This window comes from Lissotriton helveticus, chromosome 6 (assembly GCF_964261635.1).
Source record: "Lissotriton helveticus chromosome 6, aLisHel1.1, whole genome shotgun sequence".
In the NCBI taxonomy this organism is placed as follows: domain Eukaryota; kingdom Metazoa; phylum Chordata; class Amphibia; order Caudata; family Salamandridae; genus Lissotriton; species Lissotriton helveticus.
The window spans coordinates 486,413,222-486,428,036 of NC_136067.1; the positions used below are offsets into that span (position 1 = coordinate 486,413,222).

Genomic DNA, 14,815 nt, shown 5'->3' on the forward strand with positions numbered 1-14,815 from the left:
AGGAAGAGGATGGGACAGGGATTTGCCTGACAACTACTAGAACCTCAAGATGACTGTTATTGCTCATGCCAATCATTATCCCTTTGTGTGTGTAGAGTTAGAAATAAAATACTTATTTTCTCATAAAAGCAAGTATTTGACTGGACATTGATTTATTGTTTGTACTGTTTTCACTTTGCACATGAGTTATGAGTCGTGTTCACATGCCTGTATCTACACTTCTCCCCAAGGAAGCATTTGACTACTCGTCCACAGCTACCACTGAAAGTCAAGTGCTGAAGGTTCCATAGTAGGTCGGGCCCCATCACATCAGGAGTTAGAGGCCTCTACCCCCACGGTTGGGCCTAGTAGTTCCAGTGTGCCCTGAGGCTCTCTGAAAGGGGTTCTGAAAAAAAGTAACTTCCTGAATGTGACTAGTGGATGGATACAAGTCATTCAATCAAACGGATGGTAATGAATGCAGACCAGAATAGTCTTTTTGTGCTCTGTCCACCCTATGCCAAGTTGGTATGAGATTCTGTCTCTCCAGAACTCAAGGGGGTCCTGTAGCTAATTTGAGAGGTGGTTAAACACACATCTGGCATCCTCACATGAGATACAGGAAAAGGAATATACAGTCATGCGGTCTACAGTCATCATGATGTGGCATCTAATGCATCGAATACTGACTGACCTTAACAGACCGATGTCCAGGCCCATCATAACTCTGCTGTCCATCTTTTTAATGGATATCAGTTGTACATGTTCTGAATGGCATTTCCCATTCTATGGAGGTTTCAGAAAACTTGACAAATTGTTATGAAAACAAAAATACGCAAGAACAAAAATGTCTAGCTAAAACGTATAATAATGATGAATGCCACACACACGAGTAGAGGGTCTCAAGAATATTTATTCCCGGAGCGCCGGGAGCTGCCCACTGCTTGCTACGGTCGGCGCCAAGCAACAATATGGCCGCCTTCCGTTTCCCGTCCCCTCACTTCCTGTTCCGGGGACGGAACACTAGAACGCTACTACATATCTCCCCCCTTTATGCATTTACCAAACAATGTAACAAAGATCTTACTTCCAGTTCATATCATAGTCCTTGAACCTCTCAGGTGTCTTTACTCTGCGTCCTACTCGGGTCTCCACTCTCTCACCATTTCTACCTCCTCCCGACGCCTTGTTCTCAGTCTGCTCTCTTACTCCTTCTCCTTCTCTGTCCATAACTTCCTTTTCACCTTCTACTTTGCATCCGCTTCTCTCTCTCGTTATCTCTCCCTCATCTCCTTCTCCACCTGCTGCTTGCCTCGCTTCCACATCAACATTCTCTCCTTGCCTTCCTCTACATTCACTCTCTCCTTCATCGATGACATGCTCTGCTCCTTTTTCCGTCTCCTCTTCCCACTTCAGTATCTTGCTGCACTTCGCCATCCTGTCCATGGACCATATTTTTCCGTCACTTAGTAGGGCTGATCGGCCATAGGGCTCCACCACTTTCAAGGGTGGTGAAAACTTGCTTTCTCCTTTTCTCTGCATGATGGCCAGCTTTACCCGAACCCAATCGCCCTTCTCTAGCTCCGCTTCCTGAGTGTTCCGTCTCTTGTTGTAATGAGCGGTGTATACCTCTTGTGCTCTCTCCAGATTTCTTCTGACTACAGCCGGCGACCACTTGCTCTGTACTACTAACTTCCTCCATGCCGTGTTGTCTTTCGTGAAGGCCTCCCGTCCTCTTAAAACTTTGAATGGGCTGTATCCCGTGCTCCCTGGTGTGATGCGATAAGCCCAAATCATCTTCTCCAACTCTTTCTCCCAGTCCAGACCATCCTCAATGGCCGCTTGTATGGTACCCATGATCACGCGATTGAAACGCTCCACTTGGCCATTCCCAGCGGGGTGATAGATTGGTGTGTGTTTCACTTCAATGCCATTTCTGGCGGTAAAGGCAATCCACTTCGCTGAAGTGAATTGGGGCCCATTGTCGCACGTAATTATCCTTGGGATTCCTTTCCTGACAAAAGTGGCTCGCAAAAAACGTATCACAGCTTCAGTGTCTGCATGTTCCAAGATCTCTATTTCCGGCCATTTTGAGTATTTGTCGATGATTACTACTGCGTACTTCTGAGTTCCTGCTTTGTTGAGGACTGGACCCATTATGTCCACCGATATCATCTCCCAAGGCCCATCCGGAACCGGGAATTTCCCCAAGGGCGGTCTCAGCATGCTCTGTGACTTGTCTGCCTTTGCACATGACTCGCACTTACGCACATGACGTTCCACCTGCGCATCGATGGCCGGCCACCAGTACGCTTGTCTGGCAAGGGCTTTCGTTTACGTTATTACTTGGTGCCCTTCATGTACAATGGACATCAGATGGTCCAGAATGTTCTGTGGTGGGACCACTTTGTCACCTCGGAGTAGGAATACAGGGTTCTCTGCCAATGACAGCTCGTCCCTGACCTCCCAGTATCTCTTCAGTTCTTCTTTCAAGTGTCTTTTTTCCGGCCATCCATGGACGACATACCCTTTCACTGCCTCCAGATCCGTGTCCTCCTTGTATGCCTTTTCCCATTACTGAGCACTTATCACTTCTTCTGTGTCCTGGATAGTGGCCACCACATAGCCTTCCCAGTCTTGTCTCTCTCCGCTCTTTGCGTCTTCCATGGCCGCTGCCCTACTCAGGAAGTCCGCAACTTTGTTCTGCGGTCCCGGAATGTGTTCTACATCATAGACGAAGTCTAACAGTCTGAGGGTCATCTTGGCTATCCTGGGTGTTGCGTGATCGTGGCCGCTGGATGTCAGTACACGGACTAGTGGTTTGTGGTCTGTCTTCACTAGGAACTTGGCTCCCCACAAGTATTGCCTAAATTTCTCCATCGCCCAGACCACAGCCAGCATTTCTTTCTCCACAACGCTGAACTTCTCTTCATTGGAGGCCAGCGAGCGAGAAGCGAAACTGATAGTCGACAGCTCTCCGGATTCTGACTTCTGCATCAGTACCGCCCCAAGGCCGCGGTCACTGGCGTCAGTAGTGAGGATGGACTCTGCACTTGGGTCGAATCCCTTGAGGGGAATGGCCGTGCTCATCTCCTGTTTGAGTGCATCGAACTCCATTTGCTCTTCTTTCCCCCACTGGAACCTATTCTTTTCCTTGAGTAGTTGACGAATAAAGTGCGTTTTCGTGGCGAAATGGGGAATGAACTTGCTGTAATACTCGGCCATTCCCAGAAATGACCGAACATCTTCTTTCTTCCCAGGAGTGGGTGCCTCCAGAATGGCTCTCATGTTTGTTCTCTTAGGAGTAATCCCTTGTCCACTCACCTCATGACCGAGGTACGTGACGGATTGGACTCCTAAATTGCATTTGGACCACTCAGCAGTAAGTCCATTGTCCTGCAGCCTTTGTAACACTTTGTGGAGTTTCTCATTATGGTCTTGCTTCGACTTCCCCATCACTAAAATGTCGTCCTGAAAGAACAGGACATCTTTTAAGTCTTTTAGAAGTTTGTGCATAATCTTCTGGAAGACTGCCGCGGCGGAAGCCAGGCCGAAGGGCATCCTCACAAGTTCGTAGCAACCAAAGGGTGTGATAAAAGATGTGAGATGGCTGCACGACGGATGTAGTTTCACTTGGTGGTAGGCTGACGACAAGTCTACCGTGGAGAACCATTTGACATCTTTTGTTTTCGCCAGCATTTCATTGATTCGTGGTAGGGGGAATTTGTCTATGACGATGTTTTTGTTCAATTCTCTAAAGGTCTACGCAGAGCCGTACCTTGCCATTCGGCTTTTGGGCTAACACTAGGGGTGAGAGCCATTCAGCACTCTCAATCGCCCTGATCACTCCTTCTCTTTCCAGCCTGTCCAGTTCAGTTTGCACAGCATCTCTACTGCGGAACGGGATATTCCTCACTTTGTGCATAACGGGCTCCGCTCCCTCCTTTAGCTTTATGAGATGCGTGTATTTTCCTAGTTCACCAATCTGGCCATTGAACACCTTGGGGTACGCCTTCTGCCACAACGTCCCATCTTCCTTGTTCTCCATGTCCATAAGTAAGACTTTTTCGATTCCTCCCGGGTTGAGTTGGATTCCCAATGCTCCCTGGTCCTTCCAACTCAGCACCGAAGGGCCTTTCTCTGCGACATATAGCTTACAATTTGCGTGGCGGCCTCTGAATTCGAACAGGAGAGGACAGTACCCCAACATGGGAATCTTTTGTCCGGTATATGTGACTGGTCTCACATCCATAGGTAGAAGGTTCTCTTTGACCCTTGGCGCGAATTTGTCTTCCCAAACTTGCCTTTGAACGATGGATATGGGCGCCCCACTGTCCGCGATCATCTCCAGTGGTATTCCCCCGATGTGCATGTCAAGTCTGGGTTTATCTGAGTTCGAACCTTCCATTTCCAGTACTTGGACATCAATGTAAAGGAACTCCTCTTCATCCACTGTGTCTTCTTGGTCGCTTGTGTCTTCCCGCTGTCCTTGGTCTACGAAACGCACCATTGCGTTCTTAGGTTTTCTGCGACACACTTTTTCGTAGTGTCCGAAAATGTTGCAGTAAGAGCATTTGGCCCTGAACGCGGGGCACGCCTTGTCATTTCCCAGATGGGCATTGCTACCACACCTGTAACATTGAGGTTTTCCTCCTTTGTTGGACCTGCTGTCCGTCTGGTGTTTGGTGAAGTTGTCTGATCTTCCACTTCCCTGGTTCCTCCTCGTGTCGCTCTGCCTCGAACGGTCATTTCTAGTAGGCATCATTACCTTGCATACAGTTTGCGACTCCAGGGCTTCCTTCTTTGCTGCCTGAGCGCACCTTCTTGACAATTCTGCTTTCTTGACCATCGCCCAGATTTCTTTGAGTGGAGCATCTCCATTCACCCACAACTTTTCTTGTATGTGAGAACTGGAAGTGTGCATGATAATCTGGTCCCTGATTAGTTCATCGTGCAGCGTCCCAAACTTGCACGTGAGGGCCAACTTCCGCAACGCTACGACGTACTCATCCACCGTCTCGCCGCTTTTTTGCTTCCTCTGAAAGAAGTTGAATCTGTCGATCGCGACGCACACCACCGGTCTGTAGTGCGCATCTAGGTCAGCGATGGCGTGATCAAATACCTCTGTGTCCGTGGCGACTCTCTCTCCTTTGACAATGGTGTCGTACACCCTGATTCCTTCCGGACCTAAATTATGTAACAAGATCTTCTTTTTCCTTTTGCTTGAGAACTGGGTATCACCTTCTTCCTCCAGAGCCTCCAGATAGTTAAGGAAGTACCTCTTCCAGTCCTCCCATTTCATTTCCGGTTCGCCCCCTTTCGTCAGAAATGGTACCAGTTTGGTGAGGGACGTGGTCTGGGCTGCCATCGCTGGCGCGTTCCTTCTGTTCACTGCTGTAGCGATCGCCCGGCTGGTTGGACTCCCTGGTGCGTGCTGTCCCCCTGCGTCCTCTTCACTGCACTCTTCGTCGCTTTCCTCCCCCTGTACTCTCTTTGTGGGGTTCAATAGTGCTGGTCGGCTGCCTCCTTTATCTTGGTGCGAGGAGCCCGGTGCTTCAGGCAGTGTTCGCTGTTCTGCCAGGTGCCTGGTTAACTGCCAGTGACCACGGTGGTCTAATTCCCTCGTTTCCTTTGTGCACCTTGTCTGAATGCCTCTGGTGCCTTGTGGTGCTCTCTGTCCCTCGTGGTTGCTGCGTAGTAGGGCTGTCGTGTCCCTCGTTGCACAGGTTGCAGTCTCAGGTACTGCTGTAGTCTCAGGGAGGTGCCGGCTGATTTTCGCGCCAATGACCAGGCTTGCGGCGGCTCCTCTGCCGCGCTCCGGGTGTTTCTGCGTTTTCTCACGCAATTTGCGTGTGCTCACGGTGTCGTCGCGTGTGTGGTCGTGGGTGTTATATCCCAGACCTCGTCGCCATTATAATAATGATGAATGCCACACACACGAGTAGAGGGTCTCAAGAATATTTATTCCCGGAGCGCCGGGAGCTGCCCACTGCTTGCTACGGTCGGCGCCAAGCAACAATATGGCCGCCTTCCGTTTCCCGTCCCCTCACTTCCTGTTCCGGGGACGGAACACTAGAACGCTACTACAAAACGTAGGGTAGGCAAAATATTGGGGCATTTTCACCCTTTAATGCTCATTCTGTGGTCACCCCTTCCTCTTCCGGTAGATTTATTCATGCAAAAATCTTTGTGAGTAAAGCCTATTAAGAGTGCAAAACACTTCAAAATAGCTGCCTTTACTTTGTACTTGTAAAAGAGCCTAATTGTGAATGTTAATCTAACTTATTTAAATAGTTTTAAGAATCAGGACCAGAATTATTAGTAGCAATATTAATGAGCTATTTTGTATGCGGAAGTGCTGCTGTCAGGGGTCCGTAGGTAGACAACACAGGCTGAAGCGCCTGAACCCTCATGGATAATATGGTGGAGCGCATGAAGTGCTTAAAGAGTGAACTACTAATGTTATTTATATCTTTGTTTCTAGATTCGATCTGCCAGCACCGGATCTGCTCCTTGGAAAGCTACTACCTCTAGCACTGAGCCGGAGAGCGCATGGAGGTCGAATGTCGTGCAAAAACATGGGCTTCATTATCTGTTCAAAGACTGCATTTCACTTCAGTCGTGTTTTTTAAATCAAAAGTACTGTAATATTAAACTTTTTTTAAATGTTTGGGTACGCAGAAGCACATTTGTTTTGTTGTATTATACTAAAATGCTATTTCATGAAAAAGTAGGGCAGTAAAACCTGTCCTGTTTGGGTAAAGTGCAATATCTTGCCAAATCATGTAAACAAAATGTATAGTAACTGTTCCCATAATAATGTGAAAACGGAACTTTTAAACATTGTTTTTATTTAGATAAAATAGACACTGATTTGTAAATAACGGTTATATCACTGATGTGAATATCCGATTTTGTAAATCTTTATTTTATGTTTCCGTAAGATTTTCAAATGTGAATCCCTTTTTATGTACAAGAAATAAAATATGAAAGCAAAAAGCATGCGTCAGTTTAATCACTTTATAGCTCAAGTACTACATCTGGTATTTAATTTGCCGGGGTCTGAGCAGCCATTAGCCAGGAAGTTTCTCTGCTGACCTACCTTAGCTTTGTTAGGAAATAGTAGATGTAAAATATTTTACAAACATTTCTTTTGAAGGCTGAAGAAACCCCTGCAACGCCTCCTTTTAAATATATTGGCTATGAAACAATTTTTTACAAAATATATAAATGATGCTAATGACACCCATGAAAAATGACCACTTTGGTTAGAGTAATGTTTTTACAAATTGACAAATAAACACATTGAAAGGTCATTACATAGAGATCAAAATAAAATAATTCAAACAAATGAGCCTGTAATCTTTTAGAAACATCCATATGCTTGCATGCCATAATATTAATGGAAAAAGTTTACCCTGATGCAGAAATTGCTTGGCAACTCGTTCCTTGTCATTGCGGACATGCATACTTGTATTTCGTACTGCGTTGTATAACTCTCACTGCTTAATATATATTGATATTTTGTTTTTGTGTTGTATAATTTTCACTGCTTGTAAAGCGCTCTGATACCCGCAAGGGTCTGGTTCGCGCTCTATAAAACTTTTCAAATAAATAAATAAATTGCTCTGATGCGGAGTCTGTACATGATACTGGTTCTAGGATAAAAATATGCAAGCTGCCAGTTCTACAGTTTTAACGTTTTGGGAGACAGTGGCATAATACACCACTACACATGTTGAGGCCTGAAACAGTTTTCTCTTATAAATAGTTTAAAAAAAAAAAAAGAATTTATGAACGATCACCGTACTCTAGATAATTGACTTTTTCCTCCTAATTAGTACCTCTTGTCTGTTCCCTTGGTACATACGTTTATATTTTTCCATTCGCCCTGCTTGGCAGCTCTGCACTGCTTTTAGCGCTGCGTGGGTAGCGCGTCTGTTTTTAAATTACCCGTTTTCATTTGTGTTTATTTCTGTTTGTATTTCCCCTGCTTTTAGCGGGGTGCTGTCCCCTTACCTCCACATAATTGTATTGTCCACCTCTGCTTTAGCGGGTCCGGTTCTGGGGGTTTTGGGGCTCTGCCTCGTTTGTTCTCTGGGCGCCATCTTGGGAGGGGCGGTGACGCATTTGCAGCGCCATATTGAGCGTCCTGGTGGGGCGGTTCTCACCTCACCTGGAGGCCCTACTTAAGGCGTTTTTTTTCGGTGCTCTGCCTTGTCAGGATCCATTCGCTCTGCTTGGCAGCTCAGCACTGCTTTTAGCACTGCCTGGGTAGCGCGTCTGTTTTTAAATTACCCGTTTTTCATTTGTGTTTATTTCTGTTTGTATTTCCCCTGCCTTTAGCGGGGTGGTGTCCTCTTACCTCCACATAATTGTATTGTCCACCGCTGCTTTAGCGGGTCCGGTTCTGGGGGTTTTGGGGCTCTGCCTCGTTTGTTCTCTGGGCGCCATCTTGGGAGGGGCGGTGACGCATTTGCAGCGCCATATTGAGCATCCTGGTGGGGCGGTTCTCACCTCACCTGGAGGCCCTACTTAAACCAGTCCTTTTCGCGCAGCGGGATCGCGCAGCGGGTTTGCCCTCGCTTTGCCTGAGTCTTGCCAGAGTCCTGCCCGTCTGCGCCCGTCAGCGCTAAGGAAGTGCGGGTCGCGGCCGGACTCTGGGACTGGACATCATGACTTCGCCTCCGATCATTTACAACAGGGCCGACTTACTGGCCATTCCGGATCGATTTATTCGCTGCGATCTCCCGCCCGTGGACCCACTATGTGGCCCCTATCATTGTAGCTGTGGTGCTTGGTCACTGGAGCCCCCTTCTCTTATCCGTTCATTGGGGCTTTTAACTCCTTATAAAAAGAAGGTAGGACGGCGGGACCTGAGTATCTGGAGCTTAAACGTCAGATCATTGGTGAAGCACTACCAGGAGGTATATGATCTCCTCATTGATGGCTCCCCTGATGTGCTTTTCCTGACTGAAACTTGGCTCCAGGACTCTGATTCCTCGATAATTAACCTGGCCTTCCCCCCAGATTATGCCATTTTTACCTTAAATCGGGCGACTAGAGGTGGAGGCATTGCTATGGCCACTAAACGGTGCTACCCCTGTGAGTGGAAAGCCGCTAAACTTTCTGGGTGTGAAGGCGCTCTTTTTAAAATTGCGTTTAGTCACCAGTTTACCCTTTCTGGCTTATTAATTTATCGTCCTCCGGGCTGTGACTCCGTTTTTAGGGCTGCTCTCCCTGATTATATTAGTACAGAGGCACTAGGTTACGCTAATTTCAATTTATAGGAGATCTTAATCTCCATCTTGACTGCCCCTCTTTACCCTCTATCAGGAGCTTTTTGGCGGATCTTGAGGCTCTACAGCTCTCTCAGCTGATTACCACTCCTACACATAGAGGCGGTCATATTCTTGACCCTTTCTTTACAAATTTAGAAGGTTTTAGAGTTCTTGGTTCTTCCCAGCTGGTCTGGACAGACCATATGCTGGTGAAAACGGCATGCTCCTTGTCTGAATCTCCTTTTCTATCTCAGGACAGACTTGTTCTCAAACGACATTGGCACAAATTAAGATTGGAGGATTTTTACCATCTGCTTGAGGAGGCGCCTTTAGGCCCTCTCACTGAGGTTGATCGTGGATATGACTCCTTTTGTGAGTGGATCTCTGGGGCCCTCGACTATCTGATCCCTATGTGTTGGTCCAAGTGTCGTCGGAAGGAGCCGAGCCCTTGGTACGATAGTGCCTTAGCATCTCTTAAAAGGGCCTGTAGACAGGCCGAGAGATTATGGAGGAAGTCGTTTGACCCGGAATTGAAGGCTTGTTATCTTGCTAAGATCAAGATCTACCACAGGGCAGTGTGTCAAACACGAGCTTCCTTCTATGCCCATGAGTTTCAGAATTCTGCTAACCCATCGAAACTCATCTTTAAAGCATTAAAGGACCTGATGGCTAAGAGAGCAACCGCGACGGAAATATGCTCGGACGCCCACTGCGAGTGCCTGGCCTCCTTCTTCCACGAAAAAGTGCAAGCCATCTATCGCACTTTTCCTATGGGCTCCCCTACTTTAGAGCGGGTTGGTTGCACTTTAGGTGACGGGGAGTGTCTTTCCATCTTGCCCCCCCTATCTATGGAGGTGTTTGACTCTCTCAGCCTTAAAATCAAGTCAGGATCTCCGGCAGATCTGTTGAAACCAGCCCAACTTAAGATCTTGGCGCCGGTCTGTCGTCCCCGGTGCTGTCTTTGATCAACCTGTCCCTTTCTTCTGGAGTAGTTCCCGTCAGATGGAAGCAGGCTGTAGTCACGCCAATTTTGAAGAAGGCGACCCTCGACCCCCTTAAACCTGAAAACTACCGCCCTATCTCCTTACTTCCTTGGGCCACGAAAGTTGCGGAGGCCCACGTGAATGCCACTCTTTCAGACCATCTTGGTAGGGCTAACATCCTTGACCCTACTCAGAACGGGTTCCGTGCGGGTCACAGCACGGAGACGGCCCTTCTCTCTATGGTCGAACATCTGCGTTCTGTGCTTGATGCAGGTCGGACGGCGGCACTATTGTTATTAGATCTCAGTGCCGCCTTCGACACGGTCTCGCACAGGATTTTGCTTCAGCGACTTGAGGAAGTGGCCATCTCCGGCCTCGCCTTATGCTGGTTCCGATCTTTTCTCACGGACAGGTCATTCCAGGTGGCGATCCCGCCCGGTAAGTCGTCATCTTACCCGTTAGACCAGGGGATCCCACAGGGTTCATCGCTGAATCCCACCCTTTTTAATCTTTATGTGAGACCGCTGGCTGCGGTCGTCAAGCGGTGGGGCCTGACGATGGTCTCTTACGCAGATGACACGCAGCTGGCGGTCACACTGAGTGGGGACTCAGATCTGGAAGCTCCCAGGTTTTGCGATGGTTTGCGGGCAGTGGCTAACTGGATAAATTCCAACTGTCTCCAGTTAAACACCAAGAAGACTGAGATTATGGTGGTTGGTAAACAGGTGGCACTGTGGGGCGACAAATGGTGACCTTCGGACTTGGGTGTGACTCCCTCCCCAGCATCAGAGAGAAAAAATTTGGGGGTGTGGCTTGATCCATCCCTCAGTTTCATCTGTCATACCAAGAAGGTGGCGGCTTCTTGTTATGGCATTATTGGAGGACTTCGACCCATCCTCAAATTCTTTGATGCACCCACAAGACAACTGGTAGTCCAAGCATCAGTGTTGTCTCGGCTGGACTATGCTAGCTCACTACTGGCGGGGATTAACCAATCAGAACTTTCTCGGCTGCAGCGAGTTTAAAACGCTGCGGCCCGACTGGTGACAGGTTTGCCTTGGCTGTGCTCGGTGTCTAAATCCCTGCGCTCTCTCCACTGGCTCCCTGTGCAGCAGAGGATTAAATTCAAGGTTCTTTGCCTTGCATTCAAAATCCTCAAGGGTACATCCCCCCTCTTAGATCTCTGGGTCAGAATTTAGCAGTGGTCCCGCGTTTTAAATTGAGTAGAGTTGGTGGCCGCTCTTTTCGAGTCCTGGCTGCAAGCTGGTGGAACTCTCTTCCTCTGCAAATCCGGGCCATTGATGAGCTCCTTCAGTTTAGACGGGCCATCAAGACCTTTCTATTTGCTTAGCCCCTATGATGTGTCTCATTTCCCTTCTGTTTCTTCTTAGTGCTGTGTTGTGTTTGCCTTATCAATGCGCCTGGACTCCCCTTTGCTGGGGCAGCTGTGCGCGGTATAAATAAAAATAACATAACATAACATAACAAACACTAATATCTTCAATACTGCACTTTTATAGATACATTCTTTATTGAACTAGGTATTTCAATATTCCAATATACTATGTACCATTTTGGTGTACTTTTCTGTATTTTTTTAATTTCCAAGATTAAATAAACTATTCTGATTCAAAAAAGAAATTGGAACAGTATGGAGAAGTCTCGGTACTCACTCAGTGAAGGAACTGAGTAAGGTTCTTGGTGAAATAAATCTTTTGACTACTTGTAAGTAGTAGTAGTAGTAATTTTGTTTATTGTGTAATTTAAATAAAAAATAAATACAAAACAATGAATAGTGAATAAACGGCCCAAAAATTCCAATTATATCAAAATAAATGATCGTTATCATTCATTTAACAGAGAAACAGTTCATAAGTTAAAAAACAATTGTCATTAGTTAAAACTTTAAAATTTGCCATGATCAAACTAAACTATTTCAGCTTGCCCTTCAGGTAAAACCGCAAGGACACGGACCAGGGGAGAGACGTGCCACTGTTTTCCATGACATCTCTGTGGAGAGAAACTCAATCTCTCAGCTGCCCCAGAAACCTAGATTTGCGCTCTTAAGCACGCAACGCTCCCCCGGACACGTGCCACTGTTTTCCACACCAATTCTGGGGAGAGAAACTCAATCTCCCACCTGCCTCTGCAACCTGGAATCGCGCTCTTAAGCGCACAATGCTCCTGCGGCGCGGGACGTGTGCGGGTACGTACCCAGGGAAAGCCTGGGCCAAGGGCAGGCCCGTCCACACCTGAAGGAGAGTGGGCTGGGCCCCCCTCTAAAGTTTGTTGTTTCGCAGCCTTTTCCAGGGACCTAGTTGATGAAGATGGTGAAGAGAAAGGCTACACGCAAGACCAAGGAGCTGAGGTCATTAACACACTGGACTTCTTCCTCTTGAGAGCAGCGGACATGCTCTCGAAAGAGATAGAGATAACAGAGGGAAGGCTGTCTGGAGGTGAGGCAAGCTTATTACCCCTTCATGCCCCTCTCTCTAATGATGATTTGTTACTCTGGGCTGCTGTTGATCTACCCACCCAAAACGGTGTCCCCGAACCTCCACCTAATGGTACAGATAGCCAAGAGCCTCCACACTCCCTTGAAGAATCACTGTCAAAAAGAAGAGAGGTGGTAGGCTTCACCAGCATCCGGGCCACCAAACCGCCAACAAAAGAAGACAACTACCTCAGATGCATCCTCCTCAACACCCGCTAAGCCCGCAAACACGCAGTTGAACTCTGGGACCTCCTCGACTCCACCTCCCCAGATGTTGCCTTCCTGAAAGAGACCTGGCTGAACTTCTCCTCGGCACCTGACATCGCCATAGCCATCCCGGAAGGTTACAAGATAACCCGCAAGGACCGCACCAATGGCGCTGGAGAAGGAATCGCCATCGTCCACAGGAACACTCTCAGAGTCTCGACCAACACCAACGACGCCCTCAGCACCGCCGAACACATGCTCTTCCAGATTCACACTGACTCGAACACCACCCTCAGGGGTACCCTCATCTACAGACCACCCAGACCACGACCACAGTTCAGCGACTCCATCACCGACCTCATCAGCACACACGCCCTCGCCTCCACAGACTACATGCTCCTCGGGGATCTGAACTTCCACCTCGAGGCCCTAAACGGAAAAGATGCAATGATTATTAACAATGCTATTTCAAAAACTTTTAGATCCCTTTTCCTCCTTCCAAAAAACGCATCACAAGCCCAAGTCAGGCTGGAATTGGGGTTGAATAATCAGCTGTTCGCATAAAAGGGTCACATAATCAAAGTATGGAACAGAGTGAAAAATGATAAGGAGAACTTAATCTTGCAGCTTTTGTGGAAAGAAATTGAAGGAAACAACAAATCTTCTGCCTGGAAATACCTCGACAAGGCTCTGGATGAATTTGAGGTTAGGGAGATTTGGACCTCTACCATAACCCAGGAATCGTTCAAAAAAGTTGTGAATAAAACAACAGATTACCTATCATTGATAAGCGACAAAGCTACCTTTGTTAAAAGGAAATATGCATGGTCCATAATAAATGGCTACAAAAAAAGAGGCCTCAGCAAGATTTGGACACGGCATGGTCTTTGAGAAGTAAACAGATTTTCATCAAAGCACGATTTGGAGTATGGCCGGGAGAATCCCATGCACCACCTTGGATAAAACTTGAAAGTAACATACTGTGTAGGCTGTGCAAATCTGGAGAGGAAAATATTATACATCTCTGGTGTCTCTGTCCAGAACTAAAAAATGAAAGATTAACATGACTAAAAAGGTTATTTAATGAAAGAGCGATAAGGACATGCAGACAAGCTTTGATTCGATGTCTTTGTTCAGACGATGTATCCATTAACTCAGTCTTGACAACATTTTTAACAATAGTATGAAAAAAATTAGAACAATATGATATTGGAAATTATAATGATTATATTTTCCATTAACTCTTAACATAAGAATTTGTTTCATTATAAGCAGCTTTAATAACGAATGTATATAATTGTAACGATTTACTGTTATTTAAAATGTAATTTTAATGATGTATTGTAATTCAAATGTACATAATGGAGTATTTGCATTTTTGTAAAGAATGTAATTAATCAATCAATAAATATCATTCATACATTCATTCATACCTTGAGAACAACAATGACACCAACTCCACCACCCTGATCGACAACCTAGCCAACCTCGGACTCAGACAGCTCGTGACATTACCCACCCACGCCGCCGGCCACACGCTTGACCCCATCTTCACAGCAAGCCCCCACGTCACCTTCAACCACACCACCGAACCCCACTGGACTGACCACCGCTGCATCCACTTCACCTTCAGGAAGCCCACCATGCACCACCACACCCAGCAGTTGCCTCGACGTCGCTGGAGCAAGGTCTCCGAAGACCAGCTAACCACCACGTCGACCAGAGCCCACCCGCCAACCTCATCAACCCAGACACCGCCGCACGCATCTTCAGACTATGGATCGACAACTGCGCCAACAACCTCACCCCGCTTAAGGCACCCTCCAACAGCCACACCAGCAAAAAGGCCACCAGGTTCACTAAAGACCTCC

General features: G+C 47.2%; 1 protein-coding gene across 2 annotated transcripts in view; it reads left to right on the top strand.

Moving 5' to 3' along the window:
- MCPH1 (microcephalin 1) overlaps positions 1-6,978 on the top strand; it is a 1,654,378-nt gene extending 1,647,400 nt beyond the window's left edge. For both annotated transcript variants that reach the window (XM_078647933.1, XM_078647932.1), the window contains exon 14: positions 6,464-6,978. In XM_078647933.1, coding sequence (XP_078504059.1) covers positions 6,464-6,513 — 50 coding nt within the window. In that variant the 3' untranslated portion in view covers positions 6,514-6,978. The remainder of the gene's footprint in view (positions 1-6,463) is intronic.
- Positions 6,979-14,815: the final 7,837 nt, after the last annotated feature.